General features: G+C 39.5%; 1 protein-coding gene across 7 annotated transcripts in view; it reads right to left on the bottom strand.

The window, feature by feature from the left end:
* Positions 1 to 863: 863 nt before the first annotated feature.
* Erc1 (ELKS/RAB6-interacting/CAST family member 1) overlaps positions 864 to 15,436 on the bottom strand; it is a 550,337-nt gene continuing 535,764 nt past the window's right edge. For all 7 annotated transcript variants that reach the window (XM_047548604.1, XM_047548601.1, XM_047548603.1 and 4 more), the window contains one exon: positions 864 to 2,786. In XM_047548604.1, the coding sequence (XP_047404560.1) occupies positions 2,649 to 2,786 (138 nt within the window). In that variant the 3' untranslated portion in view covers positions 864 to 2,648. The remainder of the gene's footprint in view (positions 2,787 to 15,436) is intronic.

Raw genomic sequence — 15,436 nt, 5'->3', positions numbered from 1 at the left:
CTGCTGTGGTGAATAGACACCAGACAGCTGATGTCTGTCCCAGAAATTGTTCTTCACTGAAGTACCTGTCACAGAGGGCTTCCTAAATCTTTCTGGAGGGAAGTGATGGGGAAGGCTGAAATGAAAGAGGAAGGAGGTACAGCAAGAAACACACCACGTGGGCAAGGTGCCAAGCGAGGCCTCTGATGAGAAGGGCCAATCAGGTGGGTTTAGGGAAGCCTCCTGATACTGTCCCTTGCTAGTCAGAGAAGCTGGCCAGTGCCAGTGCCAGGCTGCTTCTATGGACGTGGTCTCTTCTCCTGTTTTCTCTGTTCTGCTGTAGCCCTGTAAAGTTGTTTTTATATCTCAGTTCTTTACATTACAGTGGGTAAAGTGAGATTCTAATATTTCAGTTCTGAAATACTGGGGACTTTCTCTATGACTTATGGGCAGTGCAGTTAAGTAAAGAGAATTGAGGTAAATGACCACCAATGACCACTACTTACCATCTAACCCCTGCAGCTCCTGTGGCCAGCCCAGCAGGAAGTATCTCAGTAAGAGGTTTATGGGTAGAGTCCATTTAAACCTCTGATAAGGAACACTCCACAGCTTTTCAAGTGTGAAGGACTGTGTTATGGCAGGGAAGGACAGGACCTAGAGATGTGACTATTTAAGTTAATGGAACAGCTGAGGGCTGCTGTGGAAGATCCTGGAACTGATGGTTGTGTGGACTTCACAGGCAGCATTAAACTCTCAGTGAGTAACTGGGGAAGGTGAAAGGAGAAAATGCAAGACAAAAACGTTTACTCCAGCAGCTCTATAAGAAGATTTGTGTGTCTGGGGGTTCCTAGTGGTAGAGGTGGCCAAAGGGTCATATTTGTCTGGGAGTTCCTGGTGGTAGAGGTGGTCAAAGGGCCAGATTTGGGTTAAATCCTCTAATTCTCAGGGCCTGATTTTTTTTTTTTTTTTTTTAACAACTGCCATTGTCTAAGCTTGGGCAAAAGGTCCTCTGAAATGCCAATTCTTCAACTGGATTTGTTACTGTGGAGTTGACTTTCTGATTTCATCGTGGAGTTGAGTTGTATGAGGTGAATACAGTGTGTTAAGAAAATCACTATTCACAAGTGGATATTCACAGCCTTCTAAGCAGACTACTCTTCACCAAAATTGTGAACCATCAAATGGGATCCTGCAGGCAAATAAGGGATAGTCACCCCAAATGACCAATTCCATGATAGTGAGAAATACTGATTTGTGAAAGACTTTTCTAGAAGATACCTTCTACTAAGATGGGGAGTGGGTTGGGGATATAGCTCAGTGGTAAAGTACTTGCCTAGCATGTTTGAGGCCCTGAGTTCAATCCCCAGCACAGCAAGGAAAAAAAAAAAAAAAAAAAAAAGATGGAGGAGGAGAAAGGTATGCTTTTTACTGCTCTGATTCAATCAGATGTCTCAAAGAATCCACCGTACCTCTCCCTCACTGAAAAGACTTTTTCAAGGATGAGTGTCTAACATGTTGACATGCACACAGTTGGCATTTCATAAATATTCTCTGGAAGAATTGAGGAGGGAGTGTGTGTGGGATAAGACAAACTCACTTGTGTCAAAAGAAAGTCCCATGTACTGCTTGGGGCTATGGATCTGAGCGGGCAGATCAAGAATAAAAGTGAAAAGGGCAGGGCATGGATCATACACTTCAGCAGAGCAGGAGCTCGGGACATGAGTGTGGAGGCAGAAAGCATCCTGGGAGATATTTGGGAGAAACCAGCCTAAGCATCCTGGGAGATATTTGGGAGAAACCAGCCTGACTAACCCAAGAGCATCACTTTCTAGAGGAACAAGGCTGCAGGTGGTGACAACAGGGCCCATGTGTCACACCCCTCTTCTCTTTCCATTAGAGGTATTTGACGTAACAATGAAGTAAGATAAGAAGAAAGGTCTTAAAGCAAGGGAGAGGAGGGAAGAACTGTTCACATCCTCTTCCTGTGAACTGAGGAACAGCAAAGAAGGGTGAGACAGACAGAACAGGGGGGTGAAGATTTAAAACTTGGGGTTGAATGCCTCCTAAGCCTGCATGAGGCCTGTCTGCACCCTCCATGTAAAACACTACACAGGAGGAGAAAACACAGGACAGTAAAGAAAAAGAGAAAAGTTGGGTTTTCACTGTCTCTGACCTCCTTCCCCCTTCTCTTTTTGAGATTATTTTTTTTATCCTTTTAGAAGAAAGCACCCATTGTGATATTAGAACACTCAACTCTCTGGTCCACTGTGAGTATTTTCTCAGCATGTTGAACTCTGAGAAGATTCCAGATTTGTTTCTCACATCAGAGGAAGGTGAGTGGACTCTACTTCATGGACCTTTAAGAGCAGAGCCACCAGCTTCCCTAGCTCCCCAGGGCTGATGACTGGAAGGTAGTTCTTCATAGAGATGTGGTCATTTACCACCTTGGACGTCAAGGACATTAGTGTAGACACAACATTCAAAGCAGAAAGGCAGAGCAAGATGACAGACGTACGAACAGGCTGGAATCGCACTTCTTCAAGTGAGCAAGACATCATGTGGTTTGTAGTGTTTGGTGCTAAGAAGTTTCTGGATGCCTGTTCCTCATGGTTTTCCTTTCTTGGCTCCTCTCTGGGGCTGCTGGGCTGGTCACTCCCGATGAAGCAGGGTCAGGATGACTCTTCCAGTGCATTGACCACTTGCTCCAGGATGTCAGGGCAGTGGTCTGCTATCTGCTGAAGAATGGCATTGGCAAACTCCTGCAGTTCTGCATTGTCCCGTTCACCTTTTTCCAACTCATCCTGAAGCTGAAAGGGAAAGAAGTGGATTTCAGGTAAAATTAAAAAAAACCTATTTACACTGAGGTAAGAATTACTGCTTATTAACAAATGACAAATGAGGTGCTTCCTATGTGAAGTCACCCTTCATCAAAATTGACAAGAAAAGAATAAACATCAAATATCTCTTCATGAAAATGAAGAAGTTAATGACTAGTTCAAAGCCCAACGCTGGTGACCTGCAGAGGTGGCATTCAACCTTCCTCTCCTAGGTGGTGTGTTCTCTTCACTGTGCTGCAACTCCCATTCAGGAGTGGGAGGGGGCTCTGATGACTTCAGATAGAATCCTAACCTTACACAGTGCTTCCTGTTCTAGGGACATACATAATTAAAAGGACTTCTCCATCTGCTATGTACTGCTTTTATTTAGTACACTAGGCCCTTTGGTCTGCTCATTTACCTAAAGAGATTATTTTGAGATACATAAAACATTCCATTTGTTTAGGAATAAGCATATTAAAAAATATTTATATATATTTTTAGTTGTAGTCAGACCTTTATTCATTTATTTATATGTGGTGCTGAGAATAGAACCCAGTGCCTCACATGTGCTAGGAAAGCACCCTACCACTGAGCCACAACCCCAGTCCAGGAGTAGGCATATTGCTAACTTCCTATTTGCTTTTAACATCTTCTTTGACATTCCTTTAAGCATTTTAGCTGAGTGCCTACTACGTGCTAGGTAGTGAAAGATGAATGAATTTGGTTCTTGTCCTAATCCATTTAGGTTAATAGGGGAGACAAGCACATTAACAAATACAACCCAGTGCAGTACCGGCCAGGATGCAGCATGTGCTAAAGGGGAAATGTAATGACTATTTCATCTTGAAGGAGACTGAGAAGGTGTTACTAAAAGGTGCCTGACATGGACGTCTTGAGAGCCAAAGAGGAGTCTGTCTGAAAGATCAAAGACAGAAGAGGCCCTAGAGCAGAGGAGACAAATGCAGATGTGTGGAATGAGGAAGGTCATGGCACAGACCTGGGGAAATGTGAAACACGCAGCATGGCTGCAGACCAAGGTGAGGGGAGTGGGAAGAGCAACAGGAATGGAGCTGGAAAGACAGGTGAGGGCCAGGCTGTGTATGTGAAGCTAGGGAGTTCAGATGGAATCTGGTTAAAACCTAAACCCAACCACAACAAAGAGGAAGTCCAAGAGTTCTAAAATAATACAGTGACATGAGCACCTTCATATTCCTAGAAGATGCATTAGAAGATAAGAAAGACATGTTGGATTCGAGTGGAAGGGAGACTACTTCAAGGAGACTACTGTTGCAAGCCCACTAGAGTTGAGGAGGCTGAAAACTAAAGAGGGTCAAGGGCCTTGGGGAGGAACACACGCACCAGACCCTTTTCAAAGGTGAGTTCAGCAAGGAAGAACAGAGAACCATTTTTAACAATTCCAGCTGGGGAAACTGGAGAAGACTGACAATATGAGACCGTGCAGATTTTAGGAAAGAAAGGAGAGAAATGTAAAACTGAGTATAAAGTATAGTTAAGAACACTGACACTGGAGTTATGAGCCTGGGTTTCAATGTCTGCTCTGCCCATTATTAATTTATATGACCTTGACTTCGCCTCATCTGTAAAATGGGGTCATAACATTTTTAAAGAGTTGTTTCAAGGATTTAATGAGATAGTCATATAAAGTGCTGTGTAATGCCTGACACACTAAAAATACTTGATAAATGTTAGATGTTAAAATTATTATTGCTGTTGTTATCAAATAGATAAGATCACCCAGAAAGAGTAGGGAAATTATAAAGCAAAGAGAACCAAATTCTAATTCCACTACTAATCTAAATGCTCTCAGTCAAGAATTAGCAAATATAAAAAATCGAGGAATAGACCTACCAATCTTCCTTCTGCTAAATGTTGACTAAGAGACCAGAGCCTTAGAGGGTCAGATTAGACTACACTAGGTTTGATATAAATACCCTTCAAGCTGCATGTATTTTTAAAGGTGTAATTCTTATATTCTAAGACCTTGAGAAGGGACAAACTGAAGTATGTAAAATACTCACTCAAAAAGTCTTACCCGACAAATGAATGAAATTGGAGAATATCATGCTAAGTGAGATAAGCCAATCTCAAAAAACTAAAGGACGAATGGTATCGCTAATAAGTGGATGATGACACATAATGGGGGGTGGGAGGGGTTAGTGTTAGGGTTAGGGAGGGGGGGCAAGAATGGAGGAAGGAAGGACTATTTAGAGGGAAAAGAGGGGTGGGAGGGGTGGGGGGAAGGGTAAAAATAACAGAATGAATCAAACAACATTACCCTATGTAAATTTATGATTACACAAATGGTATGCCTTTACGCCATGTACAAACAGAGAAACAACATGTATCCCATTTGTTTACAATTAAAAAAAAAAGTCTTACCTGAGTGGCCAATAAAAAGATATGAAGTTCTTATATATGATACATTATTTAAACTACATTACATTTAGTATATCTATTAAGTGAAAGAAGCCAATCATAAAATACCACATATTGCTTTTGGTACTGGAGGCTGAACTCAGGGGTACTTTATCCTTGAGCTACATCTTCAGCCCTTTTAATTTTTTTTTTTTTTTTAATTTTATTTCGAGACAGGATCTTGCTAAGTTGCTTAAGGTCTGTTATGGTTTGGATGTGAGGTGTACTCCAAAAGTTCATGTGTGAGACAATGCAAGAAGGTTCAGAGAAGAAATGATTGGGTTATGAGAGTCTTAACCCAATCAGTGATTTAATCCCCTGATAGGGATTAACTGAGTGGTAACTGAAGTAGTAGGGTGTGGCTGGAGGAGGTGGGAATTAGGGTGTGGCTTTGGGTATATATCTGTATCTGGCAAGTGGAGTCTCTCTACTTCCTGATCACAGTGATGTGAGCTGCTTCCCTCTGCCACCCTCTCCCACCATGATGTTCAGCTTCACCTCAAGCCCTGAGGAATGGAGCTGGCCTTCTATGGATTAAGACCTCCGAAACTGTGAGCCTGCAAATAAACTCTTCTTCCTCTATAATTGTGCTGGTGGGGTCTTTTTAGTCATAGCTTGAAAAACTTGATTAAAACAGGGTCTAAATTGCTGAGGCTGGCCTATACTTGTGATCCTCCTGTCTCAGCCTCCTCAATTTCTAGGATCACAGACATGCACCAACATGTTTGGCTGATCCCCTTTTTACGTGGCCAGACAGGCAAATCCAGAGTCAGAAAGTAGAAAAGTGGTTGCCTGACTCAGGATGGGAGTGACTGCTGATGGGTACGGGTTTTCTTTGGGGCGATAAAATGTTTGAAAATTGATGATGGTGAAGATTGCACAACTCTGAGAACATAACAAATCTACTGAATTACATATTTGAAATGGGAAAATTGTATGGTATGTGAATTATAGCTCAATAAAACTAAAAAAATATGTAGAAAATACCTACACTGAAGGAGAGATAAAATACTACAGTTTTTAGTTTGGGCAGAAAGGGGAGAGGGAAGAGCAAATTTCTCAAAGAATGTGGCAGCTGGCAGTGGTGGATAGAAAAAGGGTCATTTCAAGTGGAAAAACAGTACAAGTAAGGCAGCAGGTAGGAAATAAATGCAGTTGGCTGATGATGGCAATTTAGGAATACAGGAATTACTGAATCTTGAAAGAAAAACCCCAGCTTTTCAAGAATGACAAAATGCCAGGGCTAGCCAGGCTTGGGCACTACCCCCTTCTATTACACAGTTTCAGTGAAGCCACACCTAGGGCCCTGTATTCCATTTCAGACACCTCATTACCAGAAAGATGGAGGCAAATTGGAATAAGTTCAAAGAAAATGGCAGGCATGACTAAGAAGCTGAAAGGATCATTTTATGAGGCAGGATTAGAAGAACTAAATATGCAGACCCAAAATGAGTAAAAACTAAGGGGAGGGAATGTGATTATTACCTACGAATGTCAGGAGGGTGTAAACAAGAAGCAGGGAGAGTGATTTAGCACCGCAGGAGAAAGTATAACTAGAAGTGATGGAATGAGATTAGGGGGAAAAGAAAAAACAACAACAACAACAACAACAACAACAAAAGAGGTAGACTATAAGGCTTTGCTTTTTCCAAAGTCTAAAGAATGGTTTGCTTGGGAAAAGGTGTTTAAAAACAGAAGGGATCAGAAGATCAAAAGTTTTAGAGAAGGAAGCATTCCTTCGTTAGCTGGAGCCACTTTCCATTTGGTAGGCCTTTCTCTGTTCTCTGGGGATTCTGCATTTTTTGAATTTTACCTGAAAGCAGTATTATATGTGAGCATGGCTGAGAAGGGAGAGGTTTCATTGACACTTGATCCATTATATGCTAGAATTTCTTGGCTTGAAAAAAAAATCTTAAGAGATCACCCTCTCCTATGAAACTAGAATTGCTTCCTCCCTCCCTTCCTTTCAAGTGCTCTACTACTGAGCCACACCAGCCCAGCCTTGAGATTACTTTTAAAATGAGAATGTTTACTTCGCCAACTTTGAAAGCAAAGTTTTGGTTATTCTTAAGTCAAAGCAATGCAGGAATGTATGTGTTTAGATCACCTACAAAAGAGGTCATGTGAAATGACCAAACTGAAAATGTAGACAGATGTGTTATACTGCACAGGTGTGAAAACAATTCCAGAGATGGATTAGTACCTTGTTACTTTAAAATATTTTGTTAATGTGCATATCACACATAAAAAGGAAGTTTCTGTATGGTTTTGGAATGCAGTAGGTCCTATGGATACATTGGGAAAGGTGTATTCTAGGTTCTGAGATCTAACTCATCAGATCTCACTCAGGATATTTTTGCTGCATTCTTTCTGTTTTTCTTTTCTGGTGCCAGGATGGAACCCAGGGCCTAGGACATGCTAATAAGCGAGTTCTCTACCACTGAGCCACACTCCCAACTCCTCTTGCTGTGGTCTACCCCTTGCCTGCTGCCCATGTCCCCCTCCCACACTTGCCTATCTTCTCCCTCCCTCCCCCTGTAAGAAAGGTCCCATTCAGGGTTAAGGCCATAAGAGAATTTTCTAAATGGCAAACATGTAACATTTAAAATTTAATGAAAAATGTTTCTTACATTTTAGTTACAATGAATTAATTTCTTCTCTCTTTTTTCTTTCCTTGTTAAGATTACAAATCCAAACAGTGGAAGTAAGACTGAGGAAACCAGTAAGTTTCCATTTCCTATTGCATTAGTTTGCATCTGGAATGACACTACCCCCGCCTCCAAAGGTGGTAGGACCTTTAAGAGGTAAGACTTCATTGGAAGCATGTAACCCATGAGGTGAGTATGTTCCTTTTCCAAGCACTTCTGCCATGATGTGCTGCCTTGCCACAGGGCCAGAAGCAATGAGGTCAATCAATCCTCGACTGAAACATCCAAACTGTGAGCCAGAACCAAACCTTTTTCTCTTTATGAATTCATTATCTCAGGTATTTCTTATAGCAATGGAAAGCTAACATACCTATTCTACACTTTCTAATAGTGTTGGGCTAACTCTATCACTGCAACTATACCGTGAAAAATACTATCTTCTTGTTTACTTTCTGTAAAACATCATAATTTGTAGGCAGCATATAAATTCATATGACTCCCCCAAGATATAGACAGTTTTCTGTTTATGTATTGACAGTTTTACATCTAGAGGAAAACAACAAAATGCTTAAAGACACTCCCAGAGTAAAGTAATTTTTACTAAGTTGCAAAACAAGTTTGTTCCCATGAACTGGTCAACTCTTCCTATAGTTTAGGCATCCTCCCTACATAAAATAGAAAATATTCACAACAAAATGTTCCTTCAGCCTCTCAGGTACCTTAGGATTTTGTGGCAGAGCTCCTTCCCCTAAAACCTTACTCTAACTCCAGACACCCTGGGGAAGGGGACCTAAAATTTACAGTTATGTATATCCAGTAGACAAAATATATTCTGCTTAAAGAAATAAGGATTTCAAAATGTGGATTAGTATGACCATGAAGGCAGTGAGTTTGCATATGGGATCTGGTGCCATCAGTGGTAAAGGCACAGTACCCATAATGACTCTAATGTTTACTGTGTAAGCACCCAACCTGGGGAAACTGTTTCTAAGGTAACACCACACACAAAACATCTCACCTCAAAATGACCCCACAACAGTCCTTGTTCCTTTTTCTTCTCCAGGCTAGTAGGGCTCCCCATTCATGCTCTTGAGCCATTCCTCCACAATCATGTTCCTTCAACCAAACCTGTTTCTACTTCTCCCTTCCCTGGGTTTCCCTATGGCTCTGGAGGATACTCAAATCCCTCCCACTCTGAGAAGACCTTTATAATCTGTATCCCTCTCAAGCTAGCTGCAATTTTTCTAGCTCATTATCAAACATCCTAGAAGAGTAGTCTATATTCACTGTTTCTCATTTCCCTCCTTAATAACTAGGAATGAACTGCTTACTGTTTCAATGAAATCATTCTCTCAAAAAATTATACTAAATTATTACCCTATATACGTGTATGAAAATAATTTTTTAAAAAATTTATGACTGTCAAAAAAGTTAATAAAGTTTAAAAAATAAAAATAGAACAAAAAATTATACTGAAGACCTCAACAATGAAAACCACAAAATTATTTAGAGAAATTTAAAATGTCATAAATGGAGGGTTATAACAAGACCAAGGATATAGGAAGAGTCACTATTGTATTGATTCTGCTCAAACTAATTTATAGGCTCAATGCAATCCAAATAAAAATCCTGGCAGTTGTGTATGTATGTAAATTGTCAAGCCAATTCCAAAACATAGGTGGGAATGCGAAAAGTTAAGAATAGCCAAACTGATCTTATAGAACAAAGTTGTAAGGAGTTCTCTTGAAGAAGAATATTACTATAAAGCTATAGTCATTAAAATATGTAACACTGGGATAAAAATAGACTTACAGAACCAAAGGAAAAAAAAATCCACAAAAGTTCTATATATATTTGGTCACTTGATTTATGATAAGGGTGGTATGCTGTACAGTGAAGACTTTTGGATATGTGGTGAGGCTCTGTGAAAAAAATGTTTTTGATTTTTTTTTTTTTTTTTTTTTTTTGTGCAGTGCTGGGGATTGAACCCAGGACCTTGTGAAGCACTCTACCAACTGAGCTATATCCCCAGCCCCCCAAAAATGTTCTGATTCCTACTCATGCCATACACAAAACCAATTCCTGTTGGGTAGTATATATAAATGTGAATGATAAAAAAAATAATGCACTGAAAGAAAACAGGAGAGATCTTTAGGGAATGCAAGGATTTCTTTTTATTACCCCACTTTTTCTTTTTTGCAGTTGGGGATCAAACCCAGGGTCTTGTGGATGCTAGGCAAGTGCTTCACCACTGAGCTACTTCCCCAGTCCCAAAAATTTCTTAAAGAGAACACAAAAAAGATTTAACTATAAAGAGAAAATTCATAAGTATAATCTATATTAAAATCAAAAATTTCTTTCTATTAAAAGACACCATTTAGAGTGAAAAGGCAGTCAATAGATGGGAGAAGATATTTGCAATACATATATGGGATAAATGACTCCCACACATCAACAAGAAAAATAACACTAAAAAAAAAAAAAAAAAGGGTAAGAGACTAGAATAGACACTTTATAAAAGAGTACAAAATATCACTTAGTATCTGCAGGGAATCTGGTATCCCCTGTGGATATCAAAATTCCCTGATGCTCAAGTCCCTTATTTAAACAGCATAGTATCTGCATATAACCTATATATATCCTCCCTTATACATCATCTCTAGATCACTTAAAATACCTAACACACTATAAATACTATGTAAATAGTTGTCATACTGTACTGTTTGGGGAATAATAACAAGAAAGGTTCATCTACCTTTGGTACAGCTGCAATTACTGTAGGCCTAATTAGAGAGTATGCAAATGAGACATGAGGCCAGCAATGCTCAAACGAGTGCCGGAGAGAGACTGAAGAACTGTGGAATGGTGGAAGGCTACAATAGGGTATGCCTACATCACTTCAGTATCATGGACTCAGTGTAGTGCTCAGTGAATGGCAAATTCAAGTATTGTTTTTTAGAACTTTCTGGAAAACTTTACCAAATATTTTGGATCTGTGGTTACCTGAATTTGAGGGCCATTTTTATGTTGGAATGGCTAATAAACATAGAAAGGTATTTGTCACTAATTTCATTAGTCATCAGGGAAAAGCAAGTTTAAAATCACAATGAGATACCATAGTGACTAACCTTTAAAAAGACAGATAAGGGTGCAGAACCATTTGACCTCCCATACACTTCTGGTGGGAGTGCAAATTGGTGTAACACTTTGGAAGACTGATACCATCTACTAAAATTGAATGTAAGCATACCTTATGACTGAACAACTGGACTTTTAGGCAATGTAAATTCACAGAGGACATGGATAAGAGTATTTATGGCAGCGCTATTTGCAATTACCAAAACCTGGGAGTAACCTAAATGTTCATCAACAATTGAATGATAAATAAATTATGGTATATTTATACAGTGGAATATCATACAGCAATGAGAATGAACAGACTATATGTATAACAAAATTAATTCATTTCATAAACATGATGTGGAATGAAAGAAGCAAGACACAAAATAATCTGTACTGCATGATTCCAGGTATATTAAATTTAGAAAGAGGTAACACTAATCTGTGGTGTTAGAAGTCAGGCCACCCTTGGACAATGAGATAGTGACTGGAGAGGTGAGACAGGGGCTTTTGAGGTGTTAGTAATGTTCTGCTTCTTGTTCCAGGTATTGTTATAGGAATATGTAAAAACTTACTGAGCTGTATACCTAGACTTTCTGTGTGCATGCTATATTTAAAACAACACAACAACTACAAAACACCACCAAAACCCAAGGATTATCTAATTATATGACTCAACAGTCTTTATACATATCTGACCCTGATATCTCCTTCTAAAGTTTCTCTCCTTGTGAGTCCTGCAGCATCCATATTCTTCTGGTCTTCCTTTGCCCATCCCAACATTTCTTCTCCATTCTGGGGTTATTCTTCCTTCTGAACACTCCCCCATTCTGGAGGTCTAAGGAGACTTTCCATTGTTTCCCCCCACAACTGTTCAGTGCTGGGAATAAAACCCAGACTTTTGTGCCTGCTAGGCAAAAGCTCTACCACTGAGTTACACTTCCAGCTCCTGTTCTTCCTCTTATGCCCTCTTCTTGGGTTATCTTGTCTAATTTTAGCTTTTAAATAATAGCAACTCACTTACTGGGCATTTATTACAGGCTAAGTATTATTCAAAGTGCTTTAGTGTGTTAACATATTTAATACACTTTCCAATTTAATGATATTTCTTTAGAGGTAGGTTTCTGCTCTTAAAAAAAAAAAAAAAAAAACTTTATCACAGAAAAATCCCAAGTGTACACAAAAGAAAATTGTATAATGACTCTTATATGCCCACATCATCTAAATATAACTATCATGCAGGTATGACAACATAATTATAACTCTAGCTCCCCTCTCTTTCTTGAGTTTCAGATTTATATTTTTAACGACTAAAGATCTCTTCATGAATATTCCACTAATACATCAAATCATACTATTTAAAAAACTTTTTTTTGTGTGATTAAATATTCTTCTAAAGTACAATTTTAATGGGGTACACTGCAATCTATTTAACTATTTCCCATGATTAGAAATTTGGTTTATTTTCAAGTTTTTACTACTATAAATATTCATGTGTTACGCTTTCCTGTATATAAGTTTTTGTATGTTTATGATTGTTTACTTAAAATTCCTGGGTCAAAGAGGTATATATCTCTTTAAAGTTTTAGACGTGGCCAAACTGATCTAAAACAGCTCACAAAAAGCATATAAGGGTGCCCCTTTCCTCATTATCAAAATAGACTGGGGAATTAAACAAACAAACCACCCAAATCTTTCCAACATGGTAGGGCTGTTTCTACTTACATTTCTTTTCATTAGTAGTAGAGCCAAAAGTTGAGGCCAATCATTTAACAATGTCCTTATTGGTCACTTCTTTGAGTTTCCTTTTAATGCCTTTGCAGATTATGTTTCTTTTGATTTCATTTCTTCATTTATGTGCTGGTCACAACCCTGACACAAGGTCTCACAACCTAGCATTGTTTGTTTCAACAACTTCAAAACCACTTCAACATGGTGCAAGAGTAATCTTTCTAAATCAGGCTGGAATAGGCTCCCTCCTCTTCCACTGTCTTAAATGACTTCCTACCTCAAGAAAGAGTGCACAGGGCTGGGGATATAGCTCAGATGGCAGAGTGCTTGCCTTATAAGCACAAGGCCCTGAGTTCAATTCCCAGCACCACAAAAAAAAAAAAAAAAAAGAGTGCACACTTTTTGGCATGGCAGTCACTGTTCTAACTGCATCTCCTGGTATATACTCACCACTCCTTGTCTTTGATTTTCCTTTGATGTGGTTCCCTCAGTCTAGAATGTGGTCAATCTTTTCTCTTATACACATATCTTCTCTAACTTTCTCATCCTTAATGACTGAGCTCAATCATCTATTTCTTTGAGAAACCTTCCCTAGTCAGCAGTGAATACTGATAACAATGTTCATTTTGTCTTCTGTTTAAAGTGTTGGTTATATGTTTAATTCTCCGACTCTCCACAAACTCCTCAGTGCATTATTTTTTTTATATATGGATGCTGTCTAGCAAAATACCTGCACATAGTAGACAATCTAAAAGTGACCAGTGATTGAAATAAAGGAATAGACACTAACCCTGGGGAAAAGCCTTGATAACTTTCTGAAGGCCTTTTATTTTCTGCAATGCTGGGAATTAAAACCAGAGCAAATACTCTGCCACTGAGCTGCTCCCAGACTCTGAAGAGATTTTTAAGATCACCTCTGAAGCATCTTCAAATCAAAACTGTCTGATGGGCTGGGAGTGCAGTTCAGTGGCAAAGCACCTGCTGAGCATATGCAAGGCCCTGGGTTTCATTCCAGCCTGCATAAAACAAAAAGAAAAACAAAACAAAACAATCAAAAAACCAGAAAACAAAATTTCAAAAACCCCTTTGGTAGAAACTGGGACACATAAACTATATACTACAGCACTCCACTCTACTTATAGTTCTCAAAAGATGGAATATAGGCACATAGAATTTGAAGGTGGCCTTTGGCAGGAATTTCCTGGCCTTTGTCTGCTGAATGTTATTATAATGTATTCTGTTCTTAGTAGCTGTTCCAGCCCTCCTTGAACTCAGACTAGTAATATGATTTCTGGAGGGACATGAGCCAAGAATCACAAATGCAATAGTAACTCCATCTGAATGCTCAAAGCAACATGCATTGGAAGTGTATGCAGCAATGGGGAAGGGGAACATGCCTCAGCCTCCAGCACTGATTAGCAGGAGCTGGACAGAGAAAGCTCCAGAGGAAAACTTAAGTTCTACAGCATCACACCAAACAAGGGCATTAATGTAAAGAGCTGGCTATATGGGAAAGCACTCCAGACCCCTTCATGCTTTCAGGGGGAAACTGGCGGAGAACACAGCTGACACTAATGGGATGAAGAATGATAAGGATGGTACCTGAGCTGGATGGAAGAACAGAAGACCAGAATGACTCAGGGACATTACTAGAACATCTGCTGCTCAGCACAGGTTGTGATTTTGGAGTAGGCTCTCCACAGCCAAGTCAAGATGTTATAGACAGCTACTGGGAATCCATGAAGTCAGAAACTCTTTTTCTTCCTCTTATTTTGTGCTGGGTATTGAACTCAAGGCCTCACACATCCTAGGCAAGTAGTTCTCAAAAGTAAGTGCACTACCACTCAGCCATACCCCTAGTTCCTAGAAATTCTTGAGAGAGAAAATAACTAAGTATTCTGAAGATTTGGCCTCATTTCAAGGTAAACAACTCTCCATGCATTGTCACAAAGGATGAGGTGAAAGGGAAGATACACTGATGGGTATAAAGAAGTAGTGGTTAAGAAAGGTCACTGGATAAATTCCTTTGTAGCTAGCAGTGACTCAGACTAAGTCCTAACTGTGGATGGTTTGGTTTTCAGCAGGAAATTACACAGAAAGGCCTAGATACATTTAAGCAGACAAAAATCTGAAATTGAGGTTTTTAAAAGGAAGGTCCCAGGATTCATAGGCCCTGAGGTCTAACTGTAAAACTAGCATAACATTGGCGCCCTGGAGGTGCTGGATCAAGTGGAAATGGTCCCTTATCCTGGCCAGGTTTGGCCTACAGCCCCATAGCTCAAATTAGCAAGCTACTTAGAAGATACAGAGACAAAATAACTTCTATTGTAGCTTTTCAAACAACTGGAATTAACTGAGATGCATTTTGCCATAAAGTGTTTTCTTTATTTTTTATTTTCAGTGATGCTGGGGATTGAACCTGGGGCCTCATGCCTGCTTGCCATAATATCTGTTGCCATAATAAAGACTGTATGGTTAGAGGGCATCTGAAAACATAGTAGGCACTTCTTGTCCAGGCAGTTGGTTATTTTTTTTTTTTTTTTCACTTTGTAGAATCCCTATAACATTTAGTGCCAGAAAACTGAAGTTACCCTTGAAGAATTTGTCCTACAATGATTTCCCACATATTAAAAACTCCAAAGTCTTCTCTTCCTTGATATTTCAAGTCCCAGCTTGCAGCTGAATTCTTCAGCTTTATTTCTA

This window comes from Sciurus carolinensis, chromosome 4, assembly GCF_902686445.1.
Source record: "Sciurus carolinensis chromosome 4, mSciCar1.2, whole genome shotgun sequence".
NCBI lineage: Eukaryota > Metazoa > Chordata > Mammalia > Rodentia > Sciuridae > Sciurus > Sciurus carolinensis.
The sequence above is the reverse complement of the archived record's forward strand: the minus strand, read 5'-3'. Positions and strand labels throughout refer to the sequence as shown.